At 47.5% G+C, this 23357-nt stretch overlaps 2 protein-coding genes across 3 annotated transcripts; both read left to right on the forward strand.

Moving 5' to 3' along the window:
- Positions 1–29: 29 nt before the first annotated feature.
- baz1a (bromodomain adjacent to zinc finger domain, 1A) lies at positions 30–16519 on the forward strand. 2 transcript variants are annotated; one of them, XM_011490131.3, is made up of 30 exons: positions 30–206; positions 497–630; positions 2593–2871; positions 3119–3298; positions 3438–3536; positions 4812–4899; positions 4977–5102; positions 6656–6895; positions 6961–7056; positions 7656–7794; positions 8107–8235; positions 8311–8631; positions 8836–9001; positions 10560–10667; positions 10925–10998; positions 11082–11161; positions 11249–11487; positions 11566–11786; positions 11863–11993; positions 12065–12207; positions 12274–12425; positions 12499–12570; positions 12642–12727; positions 12802–12966; positions 13046–13245; positions 13537–13647; positions 13718–13872; positions 13948–14129; positions 14451–14538; positions 15167–16519. In XM_011490131.3, the coding sequence occupies exons 2-30, from the start codon at positions 518–520 to the stop codon at positions 15340–15342; spliced, it is 4359 nt and encodes a 1452-aa protein (XP_011488433.1). In that variant the 5' UTR covers positions 30–206; positions 497–517; the 3' UTR covers positions 15343–16519. The 2 variants fall into 2 exon arrangements, with proteins under 2 accessions (XP_011488433.1, XP_078797264.1); XM_078941138.1 differs by having other exon boundaries at positions 89–132.
- A 2445-nt stretch (positions 16520–18964) lies between these two features.
- On the forward strand, positions 18965–23099 carry cfl2 (cofilin 2 (muscle)). Its single transcript, XM_004082135.5, has 4 exons — positions 18965–19102; positions 20994–21301; positions 21862–21938; positions 22019–23099. The coding sequence occupies exons 1-4, from the start codon at positions 19100–19102 to the stop codon at positions 22129–22131; spliced, it is 501 nt and encodes a 166-aa protein (XP_004082183.1). The 5' UTR covers positions 18965–19099; the 3' UTR covers positions 22132–23099.
- Positions 23100–23357: the final 258 nt, after the last annotated feature.

Genomic DNA, 23357 nt, shown 5'->3' on the forward strand with positions numbered 1-23357 from the left:
AGCTGGTGTTTTTCTGGAGACATCCTGTAGGGGGCGGTAAAGAACAGGCAGGTTTCATGCACTCTACCAAAGTAGTAGTAGAAGAAGAAGAATGAGTCTGAAGTGGGATAAAACTTCGTCAACAAGCCGCCAGTGAGTCGCCTCAGCCCGCGACTCTTTCTTTTATCTTCGCACCGGCGGGAGCCGTTCCATCGTAGCTCATTTTGGTAAAACATTTATATTTTTAAAAAAGTTCCAGAAAAGCTTCTTATCGCGGATTTGAGCCGCGTGCTGAGCGTTTGGCGTGGAATTGGGTCATAACCGAGCGCGTCGGCTCTCACGTTCAAGAGGAACACATCCATGCGGGCAGATTATCGGCGCGTCTAACAAAAGACTCGCTCCCCTCCTCTTCCTCACTCCGCCGCGCTCAGACTTCGGTTCCGTTCGGACGCTCCGCTTTCTTGTGTCGCCGCAGTTCGGATGTAATTGTTCGATTTTCCCTCCTTTTTTATTCCAGCGCAGAAGCGGAGCTCCCGAGATGCCGCTGCTCCACAGGAAAGCCTTCATCCGACAGAAGCCTCCGGCGGACCTGCGGCCGGATGAAGAAGTGTTTCTCTGTAAAATCACCCACGAAATCTTCCGGACCTACGAGTGAGTAGCCGCGAGGCCACCGATAACCGCGGCGGGGAGTTCGTGAAACTTTCTGTACTAACTAAGCTAACTTTTTTTTCCGGCTGGAGGAGGAGGCTGTTGCGGGTGGGGGGTGGGGGTTCCCTCCGCGGGTCAGGTGTCTGTCTGACCGGCCGGTGGGGCAGGTGGCCGGTTAGGGCAGCCCGGGTTTGTTGGCAGGAGGAGGAGCCGGGAGTTTTGACCGGGAGTGAGCAGCGACGCCGCCTGAGTGTCAGCCGCTCGTTAGCCGTTAGCAACCGATCCGGCTGTAGCCGCCGAACGCGCTCGCGCCACGGCGGTAAAAGTCGTTCCACCATTTAGAGATGCTAAGCAGGAAAATAAATTCCGAAAAAAATCTCCTTTCTGAGCCACATTTTCCCTTTTACACACTTATTTTTGAGTTGATGTACTTTCTCAGGAGTAAAGCTGAAGAAGATGGTGACACAAAAAACGACCTGCTGGGTTTTCGCTGCTTGTTTATCAGAACCAACCATAACGTTCACTAAGTGTTGTTTTCAGTGATAAAAAGCTTTAATCACGTGTCATTTCCGCTGTAATCACGCCGAAACGCGGTTATTACAGGATTTAGACCAAAGCTGCGTCTGTCTGGGCGGATTGTCTCTTTATTGGAGTCGAAAGGTTTAATCTGCCGATTAAATAATAAACCAAAAAATACAAAACAAGTTTTTCTTCCCCTGTTTTTTTGTCTTTGTTTTGCTTTGGCGTTTTTCTGTTTTGCTTTTGCGTTTTTTCATTTAGTTGAAACATGTTTTGTGTTGCCAATGTATGAAAGTGCTTTTTAAACAAAGTTTGATTTGAATCAAAAACCTTAAATTCTCATCTTGGGATTAAATGTCTCAGGACTGGAACTATTAAAAAACAAAGTAAAGTCAGTGTAAAAACATTTTTTAAAAAAAATTAAAGGTATGATTTTCTCTTAAAGCTGTTTTCTTAATAGCAAAAAAAATCATACTAATTGTTGATTGAATGAAATAAAAATGTTCATATTGTTATACGATATCTTTATTGTATGAATCTACTTGATTTTGCACTTAAATTCGTCTTTGTAAAATATACAATTACATTAAATTAATTTAATGCAAAGTTATTTATTGATCATTTGCTCCACTGGTGACATTTATTTCATAGTATCCAATACTTTCTTTATTGCACCAATGTGATCTCATTTACTTAATTCTTTTATTGTTAGAATTCTAAAATGTTATTTTGCTTCTAAAACCAATAATTTGCACTCTCGGTTGGATGTTGACTGTATTTCACACATGTTCAGTGACAAAGTAAAATACATTCTAATAATAATAATACCTCCTGAAAAATGGCACTTTAGATTAAATTTTGTCAAATCAGTCGTCAAAATAATCGTGTTAAAAGAGAAACTGTGAATTTCTGGACCAGAATTGCGTCGATTTAGTACTTGGCCCTCAAATCCTGAGAGTTGGTGCACATTTACTGAGTAGTGAACAAAATCCAGCTGACGTTTGTACTTGTTTCAGTTCCACTCCAGAGATCCAGACTTTTTATTTAACTTCGTAAGACCCGAACTTTAATTTGATGCCATTTTTATTTTATTTTTTAAACTTTCACTAGACCTGTGTATGCCAGGTCGATAGAGGTTAAAGTGGTTCTATTTAAGTTTCTACGATTTCTCAATATTAGCCCTTTTTCACGTATTTTACATCCTCACAGTGTTTCATTTTTGGATGATATCATTTTTTTTTCTTTAAGCTTTAGTTAAAGACAGTTCAGTGTGACAATCCATTTAGGAACTCTGAAAGGTTTAAGATGCTGACATAGAAGTCAAAGAATATGAGTGAAAGTGGAGAAATCGGCTTCAGTAAATAGTTTGAGCCGATTCTAATCTTCGGATCAACTTTTGTCATGTATGCGGATATCCACACGTGAACATGTACCTCCCTTCCACAGTGAGTTCTTCGAGAGGACCATCCTCTGCAACAGCCTAGTGTGGAGCTGCGCGCTCACGGGGCGAGCGGGCCTCACCTACTTGGAGGCGGTGGAGAGCGAGCAGCGCGCGCGGCAGAGCCTGCGCAGCTTTCCTCGGGCGCTGCTGGTGCCCCTCCTCCACCTGGCTGCGATGAGCCAACGCAGCCGACTGGTGGAGCTTTGCGAGGACGTCTACGGTTTCGTCAAGGACCGCTTTTTTCCCGGGGAGGTGGTGGAAGTCAGCCGGCGCAACGGGGCCAGGTACGCACTGGGGAAGTGCCGCATCGCTTTTCAGGCTGCACAGTTTTCATAGTAACAGATGCTGCTTTAGTTTCAGTTCACCGTATTTGTCGGTTTGTGACTGAAAATTATAAAGAAATTGGTGTTCTTGTTCTTTAATCTTTGTGTTTTTGGGAAAACTTTTTTTTTTTTTGTTTGTTCTTGTTGTGGTTGGTAGTTTGACCTCCGAAACCTCGGCACCGACACCGAACTGAATCTTGTGTTCCAGGCACATGTGTGAGATCCTGGAGGTGCACTCGCCTTACTCCAGCGCCAACGGAGTGGCGCCCACCAACGGAGCAACGGGCACCAACGGCCACACCGACCCATCTCAGGTGGACACCATCGTCATCAGTGACAGCGATGAGGAGGACGACGCCTTCCAGAGTCCCGTCGTACACGTCAAAGGGTCAGTCAGGCAGATTCTGTGCTGCTATAAAACTCTAAAACCAGCTTTGAAAAATAAATGTTCCTCCTTATTTGAGTTTCGGTTAATGAAATGAGAATCAGATGCTGGTTTGAGTTTGAACTCTGCGTTTGTTTTCCAGGAAAAAAAAGCCTTTGAGTCCTTCTGTGTTCAAATACACCGTGAGGATGATGAGTGACAAACACAGCGAGCCGTTCACCGTCAAAGCCAATCAGATCAGGTGAGGAGCTTCACCTGGAGTTTGTTCTGCCGGTTCAGAGAGGTTCTGTGACCACCGATCCAAATGCAAACTAGGGTTTGCAGTCTGAATGGTCTGGTTTTTGGTAGGCCTGGGCGAAAAATCGATTGGATGAATTAATTAGAATATTTTGTTACAGGCGATTTAAAAAAACAAAAAAAACAACGAAAAACTCAATCGACTCCTGCTGCTTCATCACCGCGATGATCAAAAATCCCACACCGTCACAGCTCAAGTTAAGATCTTGTGGGACACATTTGCAAATGGTACCCATATATACCGTGGAGAAGACGAGGGTTATTAGTTTAATTAAAACCTTAGCCCCCAGATATGAATTGTATTGTTTTAGAAAATGGTGCTACTCTCAAGGTGAATGTTTGTCTCCTTTTAGTCTAGACTACAAAGTGTGACTCAAAACACAGCTGGGACTTTGTTTCCTAGAGTGTGATCATTTTAGTATTCATCCCAGAAATGGGGGCTACATTTGTCTTGCGTTTGATTACATAAAAGCAAAATTTGCTTTAACTTAAGTTGTCTGTCGTTTGTACTTGTTGCTTTCCTTAAGTGGGAAGAATCGGAAATCGAATTTAAAAAAATAAAATCTGAGATCTTATGTTTAGGCCATATCGCCCAGCGCTAGTTTCCAGCTGGTTTAGCGTGTTTCACTGATAAACTGGAGCACTGATGCTTTGGTGTCGGGCTGCAGACGCTCCCTCTAAAATCCAGAGTTTGTTTAGTTTTTTCACGTTGGATAAAAATACGACAAACGTATTCTCCTGAAGAAAACGGAACAAAAGAAGCAAAACCTCAGTTTGTTGTGCAGCAACCGTTAAATGATGTTGCTGGAGTTTTTTTTTTCCTGCTTGTTTTTACTATGAACTGGAGTGAGTGACTCCTCCCCCCGTGGCGTTCCAAACAGGAAGTACGTGCTGAAACAGCTGTGGAGCAGAATAACAATTCTTGCTCTGATACCTTTCTATCAACACGTTCTTGATTATCCTCCTTTTTTCATGATATTTTATTCCGTAGTTTAAGTCATTCCAGTTATAAATTGACCAATCAGATAACTCAAAAGTCCAAAATCCAAAACTAAAAACGACGACAGAATTGACTTAATTTCTATGGATGACATCACACTCGCTCGCCCAAAGTCTCAGATGCAGTCGAGGGTTTTCGCCGGCCTTTTCTCTGAGTTCTTTTGTTAAAATTTAACGCCCCGGTCAAAGTTGCCTGCTGACCTTCATCCCCGTCTTTCAGTCGCAGGAAGTCCACTCTGTCCAGAGAGAAGCTGAAGCTGCTCTACAAGCAGCACTGCGAGCCTCAGAGGGGCTTCATCATCCTCAAGGTGAGGTCAGAGGTCAGGACGGTGACCCGTCGAACCGTCAGAACAGCGGTTCTGAGTGATGTGTCCTCCCGTCTCAGGCCTCCACCGTTAAGAAGTACCAGCTCTCCGAACAGACCTTCTCCCAGTTCTTCCCCGATGAGCCCCCCCAGGTCCCGTTCAGCTCTCCCTCCTCCAACGGTGGAGTGTGCGCCTCACCTGGACAGGTACGCGCACATCCAGATTTGTTCTTTCTATGTCTTGTTGAAGAAATGCAAATGTTTGGAATTTAAAAAATGGATTTAAAAAAAGCAACCTTGATTCATCAAACGAATGAGGTGATTCTTCTGAAAAATGTTATTTTTGACAAACAAAAAATGTTTTGCACATAGTTATTATATTCTTAAAGTCTTGATTGTTCAGTTAAATATGATATTTATGTAAAACCTTATTTTCATAAGCTAAACTTTATTTTGTAATTAAATGTGACAAAGTTTAATTGACTTCAGGATCATATCAAATTGTAAACTTGTGAATTTTGTTTTTTAGCAGCGATGAGTAATTGTTCATTATTAGTTAATGATCCGGTTTCAGCAGAATGGCTGAAACAGAAAGAGAAGCGAAGAAAAGTGATTTTTATCCGAGCTGCAAACTCTTCTTCCTCATTTCAGCTCGGGTGATTGTGGGGGATTGAACCTTTGTGTTTCTTCATCCACCGTCTGCTTCTTCTTCTTGTTGTTTTGCAGCAGAATTATCACGGTTCTGCTCAAACCTGCAGGTCGATGCTCCTCAAACGTTCCATGCAGCAGTAGTGGGGGGGGCTTTAAAGTTTGTTAGGTTCCACAAAATGCAACAAAATAAATATCCAAATGAAGATCAGTGTTTGATGGTCAAAGCGACTTCCTCACAGTTTTTGACGGAACTCTGCCGGCAGGTGGTTCCAAACCCAGATCTTCTGTGGATGTAGACGTTGACGGATCCTTCTGTGATGCCATTTCTGTGGGGAAATGGCATCACTTCCAGAACTTTAGTATGAAGATGGTCCTTAACGACTTCGGCTGGATGTTTGGAATACATTTAGGGCCAGTCTTTACCTCTGTGATGACGGTGCATGACGGGTAAACTGTGTTTTCTCAGCGTGGAGAACTCCTCTTCCATGTATGGAAACGCAAACCTCCAGCGTGCTTCAAGGTTTCCTTCAGAGACTCATTATGGTTCTTCTGTTGAAGAAAAAGCTTCCTTCCGTTTGCATCTCTTCCGTGTCCAGGCCTCTCTTAGCAGTAGATGGGTGAAATTTGGGTTTCACTGGTTTCTGCCAGTTCTGAGCTGATGAGCTTCATGTGTCTTTCATCTTCTGCACAAAGTCTCCTTGGCCAACCACAGCGTCTGCAATCCTCAATGTTTCTTTGTGCTTCTTCAGAAGACCGTGAACATCTGGAAACTCCAGTCTGCTTTGAGATCTTTGTCTGATAGAGACTTAGCTGATGCAGAAGAGCGACCTCCTGTGCTTCATCTCTGCTTTGTGACGTTAGTTTTTACAGAAAGTGTCGCCGTTCTTCATCCCAAAGCATGAGGACCTTAGTTCAGATTCTGATTTTTCAAGAGGTTCGGGTTTTAACTGTGATATCAGAGCAAATGTAAATGTTCTTTCTGGACTTATCTGTCAAATTTGTCTCTTTCTCTCCAAAACATCATCTTTAAATAGTTGAAACTTACTGATATCCCTTCAGTTTAAATGACCGTAAAGGAGGAGAACTTATGCTGATCTTTGTGTTTGCAGGCGAGTCTGTCGCCTCTTCAGGCTATGGAGGAGAAGCTGAAGCTGCTGCAGAAGAGGGAGGAGATGGCTGCTGCTCAGGACAGAGCTCGACTGAAGAAGGAGCGAGAGGGGGCACAGGAGGCCAAGAGGAGAGAACGGGAGGACAAGGACAGGCTTAAGGAGGAGCAGAGGAAAAGGTTTGAGGAGGAGAAGCAGAGGAAGAAAGAGGAGAAGGAGCGCAGGAAGCTGGAAAAGGAGAGGGTACGTCTGGCCACGTTAACGTTCGATTTGTGAAAGAGCAGAGAAGTGATGGAGGTGATGCACAGGAACGCGAGAAGCTGAAGGAGGAGAAGAAGAAGTATGCCCAGAGACTGAAGCTGCTGAGCAAACCCATAGAGGACATGGAGTGTGAAGGCCTGAAGGTCAGTGAACGCACCATCACTGCTAAGGATGGGGGTCATTTCTACAAACACGGAGGTTAAGCAGACATTCAGTTTTGTGTAGGGATAGAAAAACCTAACCCTGAAAGGGTTTGGCCACCAGGAGGCGCTGTCCAGACGTTCTGGAACCCGCTGTTGGTGATTGATCAAGGAATTCGTTTTAGATTTCTACGATCCTGATCTGTCTGCGGGAAGTTGGTAATCAAATCAACTTGTACCTTCATACAAATTTATTTCCTTATGAAATATTTGATACTGGAAAATAGCCTTTGGATTGAGACACACTAGGTTTATTTTGCTATAACATAAAAAAGACTAATGAACTCCTGCCGCTCAGAAGAAACTATGTCCACAGAAACGATTTTCCTTAAAAACAGCTTAATCCTAATTAAGAGACCACTGGGGTTTGTTGAAAATAGATGAAAAAAGGATCTTAGTGGGACTTTAATGGTCTGGTTGATCAGGTGTCTCCTCGGCTTCTTTGTGGTGAAGGTGGAGGAGGATGGCGTGTCCTCATGGATGAAGTCATCAAAGCCTTGGGGGTCTTCAGTTCACGAATGGACCTGTGTGTGTTCTTTCAGGAGCTCCCCAGTCCGGTTCCAGTGAGAACCCGTGTTCCATCCAACCTCTTTGGAGAAGCTCTGATGATTCTGGAGTTCTTGCGGGCTTTCGGCGAAGCTTTTGACCTGAAAGACGAGTTTCCGGACGGCGTCACTCTAGGTGAGAGCCTCGCGGCGTCCGTGTTGGCGGTCGTATTGAATCGGTCGGAATAAACATCGGGTCAGCTGCAAGTTCTGCAGCATCACAGCTGATCCGCCTCAGTTTTTGTCTGCAGCTTTGCATCAAGAGGAATTTCTGTTGTTAAAGCCTGAGGTGGTTCCAGAACCGCTGCTGATCCGGTTCTAGGGTTACTGGGTGAAGCGCCACATCCCGAGGCGCTTCCGATCTGCTGCTTGTCTCTCGGAGGACAAACTGGCTTGGTGTAATTCAGGAAGGAAAAAATCTTGCTGACAGATCTCTGCTTTTTCACAGAGGTTCTGGAGGAGGCTCTGGTTGGTTCTGATCCCGAAGGTCCTCTGTGTGAGCTGCTGTTCTTCTTCCTGACGGCCATCTTCCAGGCTCTGGATGAGGAGCAGGAGGAGCTGAAGGATCAGGCTGAAGGTGGGACAGAACGACCCCAGTGTGCGCTGCGTTGTTCCGCGTGGTGGATGGCTTCAGGTGTCTGTTCTCCTGCAGACCTGTGGGACGCCCTGGACGACGACTCTGACCCTACCCAGTTGGCGCTGAGCGCCGTGGCCTCGCTGGCCGCGGCCTGGCCTCAGCTGCATCAGGGCAGCTCCCTCAAGCAGCTGGACCTGGACAGCTGCACGCTCTCGGAGATCCTGCGCCTGCACATCCTCGCCTCTGGGGCCGACAGTAACCATGGCAACGCGAAGTTCCGCTACCAGAAGCAGGGCGGGTTTACGGTGATGGATGACCCGTGCGTAGAGCTCCGATTGGCTGAGCCAGCACTGCTGAAGAAGCTGTCGTCCACCCCGGTGTACGACCTGACAGCAGGTTAGTGTCTCGCCCCAGTCCTCCTGCAGGGGGCGCTGTGGTTTAGCTGCTGCTCTGAAGTGCAGAAGAAGCATTCCCCGAGGTCTTTCTCAGAATCTCTAAGGTGGTAACTGCTGCATTAGTTTTGAGAACATAAAGAAACATCTGTGTGACGTCCGGCACTGTAGATCTCTGAGTGAAGGAGCTGCTCTTGTTCTCACGCAGAGGAAAAGCTTAAGATCCTGAAGGCTCTGGTGGGGAAACTTCTGACGCTGGCGTCCAGCAGGGATCTGATCGAGGACTGCGTGGAGGAGCAGAAAGCCGCGAGGCAGGAGCTGAGGGAGATCCGGGCGGAGCAGCACCGCAGAGGGAGGGAGGAGGCCGCGCACAGGTGCTTAAACAATCGCGCATTCATAACAATGTCAATAAATAAAACCACCAGATTTGAGCTTAAAGATGGTACCTCAAAAGGATTTAAAGGAATGCGACCACGGAAATGCGGTAAACTCAGGTGTGTCCCTCATCAGCATCACAGGTGTTTCTGAACCTGTTATCAGTCTTTCTGCCTGTTCAAAGGTCTCATGTTTGTTTATTCTCATTTTATTATTCTCATGAGAAGAATTGATTGACTTGCCAAAGTAATTGAGAGGTACTCGGCATGCAGTAGTAGTGCCTTGCAAAAATACAGATGGAAAAGTACAAAAATAGTAAAACAATTCACTAAAGTCCAGGTATGTTGGAATGAAAAGGTGCCGTTAGGGTTAAAATGGGTCTTGTAGCCTGTAACTGCACGTGTAACAGTAGCATTGGTAAAGAAGTAGTTGTATACATGCATTCAGGTATGTAGTAGGTCTGCACAATAAATGGTAAATTTATTGTTATCGCAATATCAAGCTGTGCAAATCTTATGGCAGCTTGAAGAATTTAACGAATCAAATAAATCCCTTTATGCATTTGACCAAGGGGATGGTCAAATCCACGCTGAAGGTGGAGCACAGAAAGAGAAGGAAAGGAGCAGCACGTTAAAGGTGAAGGCCATAAAAAGCTCTCTGACGTTTGAGCGTTCAGAGGTTTAAGGTCCACTGAGATGAAGATAAACTTTCAAAGGTGAAAGTGTCCCATTACACCATCAAGAAAAGTCTGAACCAAAGTGAACCTCATTGGGGAATGATCATTGAGGACCCCACTGTTTGGGGGTAAACATTAACGAAATTTCCCAGAATGCATCTGGACAAGTCCCTCTCCGGTCGTCTTTGGATCTATTTTCAAAGCGTTCCCAGTGGTCTTTTAAGCACGATTATGCTGTTTTAAGCCTAAATTCAAAACCTGTGCCGATTTCTAGGACAAGGTTTCTGGGACCGTTGGTACTGAGCAACCCCGCCCACTCTTCCCGTCACCCTTAACTGAGAGCTCTCTGTTTTCATGCCCTCCCACTAGCCTATAGCCCCTATGCATCTTTCAAATGTTTTTTTTTTTTTTTTTCTTCCCATTTGCTCCTGAATTTGAATCAAAAAATCCTCAGAAATGCAAGTTTGAGCTTAATTTTCTTCATACAAGTCCTCCATCAGAAATTAGTCGTAGCGACTTCAAAACCAAACAGTCGCTGAGAGGCTGACGCTGGGTCCGGGTACTGAATGACGTGCTCAAAACAACCATAAAGCATAACGAAGTTTTAATAATGAAAAATGAAGGTAATTAACTCCACTTATTGTATTGTGATCAAAAAAGAGGAAAAACATGAGTCAAGAAAAAAGCGTATAAAGCGGTCAACAAAATATTTTGTTTGATCAGAGTCTGTTTAAATGATTCTCAAACATTTATTTACATGTCAATTACTACTAGTGTTGGTTTCAAGTTGCTTCGGTGAACATTGCAGATTTTTTTCTGTTGTCTTGTCAAATCTGAGTGATCTGGATCAGAACCTGACTTACCGATTCTGCACTTTAAAGAGTTCGTCTGCGAAAGGAGGAGAAGCTGAGGGAGCAGGAGCTGAGGATGAAGGAGAAGGAGGAGAAACTCAAGGAGCAGGAGGGTGTGGAGCGCCTTCCACTCAACGGGTAAGGATTTACCGCTCCGTGTAGAACAACCGGGTCAGGGTTTTAGCCGTTTCTGCTAAGATTTAAAGGGTAGAGAACCTCCTCTGGCTTTATTTCAGCAGCCTACAGTTCTGCTTTGGACCTGGTCAGGAAGCGTTTTGTAAACGTCGAAGTCTTAGCTTTTTTTCAGAACCTGCAGAGGTTCCACTGATGTTCTTCGGAGCTGTCTGAACATGTCAGATGTGTGGAAATCCACATTTTCTGAAATTGTTTTCCAGCGAAACGACTGCAGGACACCAGGCTGAGGATTACAACGGAGAGTTTCCTTCATCCTCCAAAAAGGAGATGAAAGGTAACGGCAGTCCAGGAGGTCCACCTCAGGATCTGCAGGAAACGAGAAGACTGTCTGAACATAATCAGTTCTTGTTTTTGCAGCTGAAGGAGAGCAGAAGGAGAACAAACCTCTTCCTCCTCCTACTCTGACTAAAGAGGAGCTGGAGAAGGAGCAGGAGAAGGTGGGAAGCGTGTGACGCAGCTGCTTCATTGGCCCCGTCAGGGTTTAGCTCAGACACAGGATGACCCCGCCTCCTTTGTGCCCGCAGGTCAGAGAGCTGCAGGAGCGGATTCAGAAAGCGGCGGCCTGCACCTGCTTGCTGCCGCTGGGCCGCGACCGCATGTACCGCAGGTACTGGATCCTCCCCTCGGCCTCCGCCCTGTTTGTGGAGGACGACTATTCTGGCCTGACCGAAGACATGCTGCAGCCGCGACCGAAGCCGAGCGAGGACGGCGGCACCAAGACGGAGGAGGGAGGGCGTGTCGGTGAAGAAGGGACCACAGAGAGGTTCGGTCCCGTCGTAAATGAGGACTTGGTGGTTTTTGTGAGAGCAGAAACCAGAGCTCTCTCTCTGTCACCCGACAGTGCCGCTTCAAGCCCCGCCCCCCCATCCGGGGATATGCTGCCGGTGAACCGGCCCAACGTCTGGTCCTTCTACAGCTCAATGGAGGCGGTGGATCAGCTGATTGAGGCTCTGAACCCCCGAGGTCACAGAGAGAGCAGCCTGAAGGAGGCGCTGCTGCAGGACAGGGAGCGCCTGCAGCAGCTGCTGAGCGCCTGCGACTGCAGCGAGTACACATGCACAGGTGACGCCTGCGCAAGCGGCAGCCGGCAGATGACCCGTTCTCTGGCGCAGCTGGTTAACATGTTCTGCTTGTCCAGGTGAGCCCGAAGGGTCCAAAGGAGGTCCAGGTGGTTCTGCAGCAGCGGAGTCCATGATGGAGGGCAGACTGAGAGACCTGCTGCTGGACCTGGAGGACCGCGTTCACCAGGGAACTCTGGGAAGCCTGAAGGTGACTAAAGCTGTCGCAGCTGCAGGTGAGATGAAGGTCAGAGCGCTGCTCACCTGTCTCGCTCCGTTCAGGTGCTGGACAGGCAGGTGTGGCGCGCGGCGCTGGAAGCGGGAAACTACGAGCTACTGGGCTCTGACGGCAGAGAGAGTGTGAGGGTGAACGGGCAGGCGGACGCCACGGAGGGGGACTCTGCACACCTGAGAGCCAGAGACAGGTGTGTGGCTGCGAGGCTCATTGAGTCTGAAACGCCGGCAGACGCGCTGAAGTGTGTCTGCTGCAGGCTGCAGGAGCTGAGGGCGGACGCATCAACTTCATGTGGGATCAGCGGCAGCGGCACCCCTCAGGTTGTCAGCCGTTCGGTTCGAATCCTGTCCCAGGCCCTCGCCAACATTGAGCAAGGCATTGAGCGGCGTTTCCTCAAACCTCCCCTGGGTGCGTCCTGGGACCATTTGTCAGCATGTGGAGGTTTGTGTTGCTTTGATGCCAACGGACCTTCTCCCTGCAGGAGAAGAAGACGTCAAGAAAGACCACAAGATGAAAAAGAGCAAGAAGAAGGAGGAGGACCAGGCCAGTGATGGTAGGACCTCTTGGACCTGCAGGTAAAGGCAGGAGATGTGGTTTTTTGTTGCCTAACTGTGTGTCTGTCAGATGGCGGCAGCGACAGCGGCCGGGCCGTGAAGACCGTGTTGGAGCGCTGGAGGGATTCTTTGCAGGCCTGCAGCAGCTTGTCCCAGGTCAGAACCTCACACCTCCACCTGCTTCTAACGTCTTTCCTGAAGGCTTTCAATAAAGTTTTGTCCACCCCCAGGTGTTTGTTCACCTGTCCAGTCTGGAGCGGAGCATCCTGTGGTCCCGCTCCATCCTCAACGCTCGCTGCCGCATCTGCAGACGCAAAGGAGACGCAGACAACATGCTGCTCTGCGACGGCTGCGACCGAGGACACCACACCCACTGTCTGAGGCCCCGCCTCAAGGTAAGCCCCGCCCCCGATGCCGTTTACAGCCACCGGTCCAGAGGAACCACGATGAGGAGCCGACACCGTCTTGTTTCAGTCTGTTCCAGAGGGGGACTGGTTCTGTCCCGACTGCCGACCCAAACAGCGTTCTAGCCGCATCCCGTCCAGACAAAGATCCTCTATTGATGAGGAGGAGGACGAAAGCCAGGAAGAGGTGGAGGAAGATGATTCTGAGGAGGACGAAGATTCTGACGATGAAGAAGACGATGAGGAAGAAGAGGAGGAAGTAGTTGAAAGGTGCGGATCAAATCCTGGCTCCACTCCATCTACACGCGTCATTACCTGGTATTGGGCCGTCCTGTCATGATGTTCAGAAGATGTATCTGAGACCCGGAGACGCTTTCTTTGTGTCCACATCAGAGCAACTAAACCCAACTATTTTAAAAATTTAGTAGTATTTAAACAGAGTCTTTTCCAGTGGGACTGTGAACTAATAGACCAAAGAAGATCCACAGTTTTCACCACAACTCGTGCTGCGAGAAAGCTTATAGTTTAAATCCCAACTTAACATTCTTTTAATCTTTGCAGTTCTCGAAAGAGCCAGGCCCCGCCCCCAAAAGGAAAGACCCAATCAGCACCTTCCAAAGCCCAGCAGACCACACCCAAAAGCAGCTCTGTCCCATCAGGAAAGACCTCCAAGTGAGTACGAGTTTCTGATGGCGCCCAGGTGATTCTGCCCAAACCTGAGCTGACGTGAACCTTCAAACAGGTCCTCGGGGAAGAAGACCACGCCCCCTAAGTCAAAGTCAAACACGTGCAAAGCTCCGCCCCGCTCGGGGAGAACCGGCGCACGTCTGAGCCACGAGAACTCGACCCCAACAAGCAAAGCCAAAACATCCCCCGACCAAAAGAAGTCGCCGACAGGTAGCAGTAGTGGGGGGGTCCAAGGTGAGGGGACGTTAAGGACGAACCACCCCCACATGTTCTGCATCTCCACAGACTCCACCCCACCCAAGCCCTCCAGAGCCATCCTCTCGCCAGCAGACGCGTCCTCGTCCAGCCGGCGTTCCTCCGGCAGGAACCACGGCGTCCACGAGCTGTCGGCCTGCGAGCAGCTGACCGTGGAGCTGGTCCGACACGAGGACAGCTGGCCCTTCATGAAGCTGGTGTCCAAAACCCAGGTACCGCGTCCGCCGCCGTGGTGCACGGTCAGCCGCTCCGCGTTCTCTCCAGCATGAAACCAGCTTTCAGAAAGCTGATCAGATGAACTGCAAATGACCGGATCTGCTTCTGTTTTAAGTCATTGAAATGAATGTAATATTTAGCCGCTTTTTAGGATTAAAATGTCAAACTTGGTTTTAAGAGGTTTTAGGTCCAAAAATGTTTTATTTTTTATGACCGTTTGCAAACTAACAATGACTTTCACCAAGAAAAAGTTATTGTATGAACGCAGGAAATCTTCCAGCTGAAGAGTCGCTCACTTCCAACGCGTTTCTCCGCAGGTTCCTGACTACTATGACATCATCAAGAAGCCCATCGCCCTGAGCACCATCAGAGAGAAGGTCAACAACTGCCAGTACCAGAGCACAGGTGAGCTCTGCTCTCAGCTCTGCGTCGGAGTTTCAGGCTGCATCCGCTGATGGGCTTCTATAGGAAGAAGGCCGGTGTTGAGTATCTGAATACTCAGATAAACACAGTCTGATCTCGAAAAATTAAATATCTGGGACACTGACGTGCAATCTTTTTAAATGTAGTGGGGTATAGTAAAAATATACTCCAGGGGATGCGGTTATGGCTCTATAATAGCGTCATAATGTTGGATTTTAAGTATAAAGGAAAAATTACAAAGTGCTGCAGTCCACAGGAAGTAAATGAATCTTTAAAGCTAGTGAAGGTTCGGATTTTCAAAGTAAAACTATAAAGTGTTTGTCATAGAGAAAAAAGATCAGACTGAAAATAATTTCACTGAAACGGGGTCTGAAAAGACAATTTTGTTTTAGATAGTCGACGATTTGAAAGAAATGCGTACTGAAAATGAAAGTAAAATATGAAAACCTTGTGGTCATCTATGTGACATCATGTGACTGTCTGCTAGCACGGCAGAGACGTTTTTCTTCCTCATTATAACCAGCAGATGAACGCCGGCGAGCGCAGATTTCTGGTTGTAACGATCAACGACTGTGTTCCAGATGTTTTAAACCCCGCCCTCCGTCCACAGGTGAATTCATCTGCGACGTGGAGCTCATGTTCTCCAACTGCCTCCAGTACAACCCCCGCCACACCAACGAAGCCAAGGCCGGCGTCCGCCTGCAGCAGTTCTTCCACTCGCAGCTCAGCGGGCTCGGCCTGTTGGAGCGCAGCGCAGCCCCGCCCAGCAAGCGTCCTCGCCACTGAACCACGGCCCTTCAATGTGGGGGGGCCACTTTTTGGACCCTGGGCAATCTGTGACTGGTGTTCTTAAGGTCACTTAGCTCCGCCCTTTTTCCCCCTGTTCTGAGGTCAGTCTTAAAGGAAGGAATCGTCGCTTCAGCAGCCCGCCACGTGGGCCGACGGTCCTGGACACGCCAGGGCCCGGCTCTGCTGCAGAACCTGTCGAACCCTGAGCGGGTTCAGCAGAAAAAGTAACCACTGAAGAACATTTGCACTGATGCAACCAGAAGCTGTGAGGTGGCAGGTGTTCACTCAGGGACAAATCTGTCGACCTGTGAGCTCAGGGCGTCCAGAAAACGGCAGTCCATGTGATGGAGGAAGTTTACACAAAATACCGCCAGAATAAGAGCTTCTGTTTAAAAAACAATGACCAACGCTGTCCCTGTACTGAGCCAGATGGTCAGATGACCAGAGCAACACAGCTGTGGTCATGTGACCAGCTCCAGCTGAGTGACGGAGTCTTCCTCAGAGCTGCTGCGTTCTGGTTCAGTCTCAGAAGGTCCGGTTCTGTTTCGTTATCTCAGGTTCTGTCTGGATCTTTTCGTTTTGTTTGCTCAGCAACTCCAATTTAAATTAATTATCATCCAACTTTTTAAAATGAGTATGTCTTGATGCTGTTAAAACACATAATTATAGAATTTATATATTTTTCAAGAAAATACTTTTGTTTTTTTTTGTACTCTGGTTCTACTTTGGTGCCGTGTGTGTTCAGCCGTTTCCGTTCCTAAACTGAAACATCTCGTTTCCTCGTCAGCCTCAGAGGTGTTAAACCATGCATTTGTGCATAAATAAATTCCAGTTTTCAGAACACTTTTGACAAACCAAACCATTTGTCACAAAAATTAAATTATTTCTGAAAGGCAAAGTTTTGAAAGAGGAACGTCTGAGGTGAAGCTACAGGTGACTCGGCAGCTTCAGTTTCCTCGCTGTACGATGCAGGCAGGTGAGGTTAAGCCCCTCCTCCCCGCAGTCGTGTCTCTGTTTTGTGGTTGGACGTCAACTGTCGACACTACACTGGAGCCCCTCCCCCTCTCTTATTTATTTAGCTGTAGCCCATCTTTGGGTTTATTTATGCCCTCAGCTTCCTCTCAGTTCCACCTGTTTTTGTTTTGATGTTAAAATAAAGAGTTTTTGTACTTGCCTCTCTCTCCTGTCGTCTATGAGGCTCGTCCCATCACAGCTTCAGTCTCTGAAGTGTTTCTGGAGCCACACGGGTTTATGAATCCGATCCCAAATGATCAGATTAAAGGGTCTATGACATCACAGCCCGATTTTAATGAAACGCACAAATAGGAATATTATTTACATGAATATTTTCCCTATTTTTTTGCTGCAGATGGTCCCTGACCTGCTCCACGAGGTTCAGGTCAGAGGTCATAGGTGGCCGTACCATATTAGGCACTCCTACGTTCCGAGGTCCAGCTGTGACAGTTGTGGTACCATGTGGTGGAGCGTCATCATCCATGAACAGGAAGTTGGAGGTTTTCTGATGGATGATGATACATGAACCTGCAGGGACTGGACCATCTACGATAATTCAAATCGTTTTGCTCAGACTGTTGTTCCTCCACCACCAAAGTGATCCCTGGGCACCATCGCTCACCTCAACGACCACCATTTCTGTGATCGATACTCAGTGCTGCATTGTCCAGGTCACATGGTCTTTATGTCTCTGTGTCAGTGGAGTCCCCTGCAGCGGTCGTCTCAAGTCAAAGCGGTGGAGTAAACCCTAGTATCACATCTTGTGAACCGGCCTGCAGCTGTGCGGCCTTTGGTAGTCCTCAGATGCTAGTCATGGTTGTGCGGCTCCACTCCTGGGTCTGTCACAAACTCTGACCGTAGCCCTGAGTCTAGGTTAAAGTCTGCTAATGACACTGTGAGACTACTGCAACACCTGGCCGACTACCATCAGCCTGAAGGCGCGGTATGGTCAGGTGTTCGTCCGTTAAGCGGCGCTCTGTGTTCATGATTTTCTGGCTAAATGGTCTTTTTACTGAACACTGAAAAGGTTTCTCCAATTGAGTTTTTTTCTTTTATTTTGGCCCCAATAAGCAAGACGTGCTGAACACAGTGAGACAGACCATCATGTGGGAAACACCAAACCAGGTGTGTCTGTTGCTCCAATGCAATTACAAACGCTGTGTTTACTGAGTTTTGCATTTGAAATGTGACTTTGTGTCATTTGTGCTGCGTGTGATCTTCTTTCATATATCTCAGTGGCTTTTCATTCAGATGTTTTGTTTCACTGCTGTACAGAGAGGAGCTGATAAAGTTAAGCATCTGCTCCAGATTCAAACGTTCTTCCTGCTTTGGTTTGGTGAAGATAAAAAGTTGCTTTTGTCTCATTTTGTGCTCCGTTGGTTTGAGTTGAGATCATGCAGGAGCGGCTGGAAAAAACAGATCTGAATGTAGACGAAGCAGTTTTTTTATTTTTATTTTTTAGGAGTTGAGCAACAACAGAAGACTGTTAAATGTTGACTCATAATGTAGATGTTTTTATTTAAAACCTTTTTAATGGTTTAACTGTTTTAGAATCTCTGATCAGGTGTGAATTTATAGATATTTCTGTTTTCTCACTTCAGTTTATCTCACAAATGCAAGCAGAACTTTCCCAATCGATCAACAGTCTGAAGCAGGAGGGTTGAGTCTGATCTGCAGGAAGCTTATCTGCATTATCACATATGTATTATTTGGCTTTGCATTTTAGAAAAATCATGTAAATCATTTTATTTTCTGCTTCAGACTTTCAGGTATTTCCTGTTTCCTCGTCACTTGAGAGTCTGACAGATTGCTACAGGAGCATTCTCAAACCGGACGAGCATGTTTGCTTTTGCAGGTAGGATCATCTCTGTGGGCTTTGTCCTCCCTGAGCTGGGAGGTGCCGCCGTGTCTGGAGCAGCTCCAACTTCAGCGTTGTTCGCTGGTTTATGAGCTGTGGACTTTGCACACACCTGGATCCACTCACACCTGCAGGAAAAACAGGTGTGAGTGGATCCAGGAGACTTTGTTTGAGTCACTGACATGGGTGGAGTCAGACCAAAGGAATGGAGTATTATCCGGATAAGAATATTTATTTATATTCTTACACAATACCATTTCTTCCTCGAATTCTAACCTTAAATCAGAAAAAAAGGATGATGAAAAGTAAAATAAAAGCAGGAAGTTGACTCCAGAAGAGGAGGAACTGTCTCTGATGGCATCTCCAGAAGTTGCTCAAAGATGGTGCAGAGAGCTCCTTTTCATGGAGGATGCTGGTCACAGCTCTGTTTGCAGGTCACCCTGGCCTGTTTAGATCCAGATGTGAGCTCCTGGATGGGGTTCTGTAGTGTAGATCTGCTGTGGTTGTTTTAGGAGGCTAAAAAAAGGCGCCTGTTTCTCCTTCACTGCTACAGAGAACCGCCATTCAATCACTATTTTTGAAATGACTTCAGTAAATATCCCTGATAAAGATCTCAAATCTCTACATCCAAAGGTTTGTTTTAATTGTGCAGCACTTCAGATCAACGTGACTGTCTGCGCGCGCTCCGTATTTAGCCTGCATTTACAAATAAAGTTGATTAAAAGAAAAAAGGGCTGCCTCGTGGCCCCGCCCACCGCCCCGCCTATCAGCCTCCGCGCCCCCCTCCTCCTCCTCCTCCGCTCGGCTACATTCCCAGTTAGCTTTGAATCCCGACAAACCTCGCTCTGAAACCGACGCAGCGCGCTCAAACCTCCGGACAAAATGGTAAGAACCGAGTCAGAACCTTCCTCCGGTCGATTCGTGGTTCCGAAAATCCGGTTCGGTGGAGTGACGGTGCCTCTTGAGTGTTTAGTGGGATATTATTAGGCGGGTCGGCTGGTAGCGTGTTGTTAGCTAGCATGGCTGCCGCTTCTCCCCGGCGGTTGATCGGTGTTTAGGAAATCTACATACAGCTGGAGAACCGGGATTTTATCCCGTCATTTGAACAAAGACACACAAGTTTTGCAAATTGTTTCGGCTCCGGTTTCGGTGCGCGCGGAGCCGAGTTGGGCCGCGTATGCCGCCCGTGCCGTGTGGCCCGGGGCGGCCATCTTAACAAAGCGCTCATCCTGTTCGGTCAGCCAACCTACACCCATCCAGGCCAACTCGAGCCGGGCCGGAGAGCGAGTGCGAGGCGGCGGTGTTGGATCTGGGAGGGCGGCTTCGTCCGGATGGTCGAGTCGGAGCGTGACTGTGCACCTGCGGAGGCCTCGGGGCTCGGCTGCAGCCAGCGCTTAATCAGCTAATTCGTTCCCGGGTTTCCGCACCAATCAGTGCGGCCCTTTCATTCATCCACAGACGCCGCTGCTCGGCGTTTTTCGTTTTGACGCGGTCACGTCGGTCGTTCAGAGTACAGGAACGCCATTTTTCTGTGATTACAAGGCGTTTATGGCGGACAGGAAAAGCCGAGGCCGATAAAGGAGCACCTTTTTGGACTAAGCTGCCGCATCGGTGCTCGTCGTTGACGCACCCGCGCATTCTAAGGGTTTCCTGACGGTTTTTCACCCGAGTTTCTAGTCGGGTTTTTCACGTGTCTCTTCAGGAAGGAACTCTCGATGACTTTTTCTTTATTTATTTTTCCTTCCACACTTTCAAATATCCAAACACGATGGTGACCCGCAGTAAGACACGTGCGGGGCTTCCTTCAGTGCGTTTCCTCCATTGACGCCGGGCCTTAATCTGACCAGCAGACCTGCCTTTTTTTTTTTTTTGCCCTGACACCATCACAGACGAGCTGGTTTCCCTTTTCCATTGAATCCTGTCATTTGCATGTAGCCTCCAACAGAGTGGAAATGTTTGTTTCTGTCTCTAGATATGTCCAAGTTGGTTTGCAGAGTTTACACCCTATAATATTAGCTAAATAAAAGGCTTAAAGAAGAAAAGCTGCAGAGAAAATCTAGAGATAGAAAACAATTAAATCAGTCATTTCTTTTTCTTTGTGCAGTTATCAGACCCAACATTAGCCTGCAGTCATGTGGTCTCATTTTCTCTTAAAACATACAGTGGGGGGGGGGGGGGGGGGGGGGAAATGTAAGCAGGAAGCTGTGTGTTGTTTTTTTTAAATCCGCTGGAACTTTTCTTTTCCTTGATGAGCCGGGCTGGAGGTTCTCGTGATGTCATTTCCTTGCTGTGACTCACAGCGAGAGGGCGAGGTTCACGACACTCCCTGCAGTCGCTTCGAGTGACACCGCAGAAGTCTGAGCTCCTGCAGGAGCGGCGCCGGCCGGGCCGTTTTTCAGGAAAGATGAACGTTACGCTTCTCCCGGATTCTCTCCTGACTCATCAGCCCTGCTAGTTGTTTTTTTTTCTCCCTGAAAGTCGATGCAAAAAGGATCCGGGCTGATGAGTCAGGACGTTTTTGTTGACAGTCATGAAGGAGCTCAACTTTTGTCCGTAGTTGGTAACGTTTAAACTATAAAGGCCGGCCATATCTAACCTAATGAATTAACCTTTCACTGTAACATTGAGCTTTTATTAGGAACCCGTTGGGTCTTTCTTGGAGGCTCAGCAGGATTTAATGTACTGGGGCTCCTGTGTAGAAACCTGCTCCTGCTTTTGGGAAATGTCAGTGAATGAACCGCCTTCCTGTATTCCTCCTCCTCCACCTCCTCTGCAGGCATCAGGTGTGACAGTTACCGATGAAGTCATCAGGGTTTTCAACGACATGAAGGTGAGGAAGTCTTCAACTCAGGATGAGGTGAAGAAGAGGAAGAAGGCCGTCATGTTCTGTATGAGCGAGGACAAGAAGAATATCATTGTAGAAGACGGAAAGCAGATCCTGGTGGGAGACATCGGGGAGACCGTGGACGACCCCTACCTCTGCTTTGTCAAGCTCCTCCCTCCCAATGACTGTAGATACGCCTTGTATGACGCCACCTATGAGACCAAGGAATCCAAGAAGGAGGACCTGGTCTTCATTTTCTGGTACCGTAGCATCATTTTTACTAAATTAAAATGAGCGAAAGGTTAAAACGATGCCTCTGCCGTTCTCACACTGAGTCTGAAATAACTCCTGAAGACGAAAGACTGGGTCTATTTCTGCAACCTGGAAGGCTTTTCAAGAATTGAGTGTTCTTTATTTAAAAAAGGTTCATTTATTTAAACAAAAATTCAAATATCTGACTATAAGACATCTGTTGTTTAAAAAAAAAACAGATAAAATAAAGTGTAACTGCTTCTGTGAATGTTGGAAGCTTTTGATGGGATGTTTCATGTTTTGCCTTCAGCTTATTGTGATGTAAACAAACCCAACTTTTCGTGGTCAGACGGGCTTCACGCTGCCCTCTTCCTCCTTTACCACCCAAACACACATGAATCTATTATTTCTATTAGTGTTCTTATTGCCCTTGTTAAGATAAAAAACGCTCTTCCTAACCAGAACCTATTCCAATTCTGTGTTTTTTGAACCAAATGTGAGCAGCAGTTGTCCTCTGTGTTTACCCGAAGCTGCAGCTGATGGGGGGGCTTTTATTTTGGTCCCACAGGGCTCCGGAGAGCGCTCCTCTGAAGAGCAAGATGATCTACGCCAGCTCCAAAGATGCCATCAAGAAGAAGTTTACAGGTGAGGCCGCCTCCCGCTCGCTCGGCTGATACTGGGAGAGCACCTGTGATCCCGCTTTGACCCCGAGCTCGTCTCCCCAGGTATCAAACACGAGTGGCAGGTGAACGGCCTGGATGACATTCAGGACCGCGCCACGTTGGCGGAGAAGCTGGGCGGGAACACGGTGGTGACTCTGGAAGGCAAGCCGCTGTGATGTCGCAGCAGAGCCGAGCCAACCGCTGTGCCATCAGGACCGAAGCAACCGACCCCCCACCCACCCACCCAAACACGCCACTTCACCCAGCAGCTCGCCATGTCTGTATCCATGTCCTGAAGGAGTTAGCATCTCTAGGCCTCTTTGTTCTTTTTGTTCTGGTTCTTTTGCTTGTTTTGTTTTTTTCTCAACCTAACAGGAGATCTCAAGTAACAAAATGGTATGCAAGCACCCCTCCACCCCCCAGCTCACAAACAGTACAACTCACCCCCACCCCACCCCCCTCACTGGTCGTCTTTCCCAGCCAGAGTTTTGCCAAAAAGTCGGGAATGAAGGAAGCAGCCACGTGTGGAAGAGGGCGCCGCCCAACACTGCCTCCTGCCGCACACGGGTCACACTTTGTCCATGTGACTCCCCCCTCCTCTCTGTAACCCCCCCGGTGTTGTGTTAGACTATGCATCCCGTTTTTCAGCACTTTTTGTTGAAACATTAAACGTTGAATTCTGTGTTTTCTTCTCGTTCCTGCCCCCCCTCCGCCTCCAAACACATCATCCTTCTAGCCGTTTGATCGTCGCCTTACTTTCAGTTTGAATGTAATCGTCGAGCAGAGTTAGAGTGCACTTTTATTTAGTCAAGAAGCACTACAGACGCAGAGTTCACCCCAGCAGTGAGAGATGACCCCCCCCCCCACCCCACCCCCCAAAAAAACACGCCACCTCCACCGCAACAAGATCCGGAGCCTTAAAGTGGAACGTTGTTTCTGAGATCACAGGAAGCCACTTTGCAATAAAAGCCTGTGGCAGATCTCGCGCTTCCCGCCGTGTCTCCTTCCACCAATCACAGCCACACCTGGGAACATACGACACGCATAACGGCGCCTCCTGTCTGTGGGAGGAGCATCCGCAGATTCTCATTCTGTCTAAAATGGTCTTATTGAATACAATAAAGCTGAAGGTCTCGAACTTGAACTGAAAGAGGGAATTTTTGGGTCTGAGATGTGTATTTTGTGATGTTTAACACGCTTTTGTTCTGCTGTGCTAAAAGGTGTGAAATCGACATTTTGGGGGAAGTAAAAATCCTAGAAGTTACTCAAATATTCAAACATCAAAAGGTGATGAATTCAGCTCCTAAACTATTCTAAAGCTGGTTTAGAATGTTCCAAATACATGAATTTAACATAAGTGAGCTAATTTACACCAATTCAGGAGTGAGGTTTTCTGGGTGCA

The sequence above is a fragment of the Oryzias latipes genome, chromosome 22, assembly GCF_053564925.1.
Source record: "Oryzias latipes strain Hd-rR chromosome 22, Olatipes_Hd-rR_3.1".
Classification (NCBI taxonomy): domain Eukaryota; kingdom Metazoa; phylum Chordata; class Actinopteri; order Beloniformes; family Adrianichthyidae; genus Oryzias; species Oryzias latipes.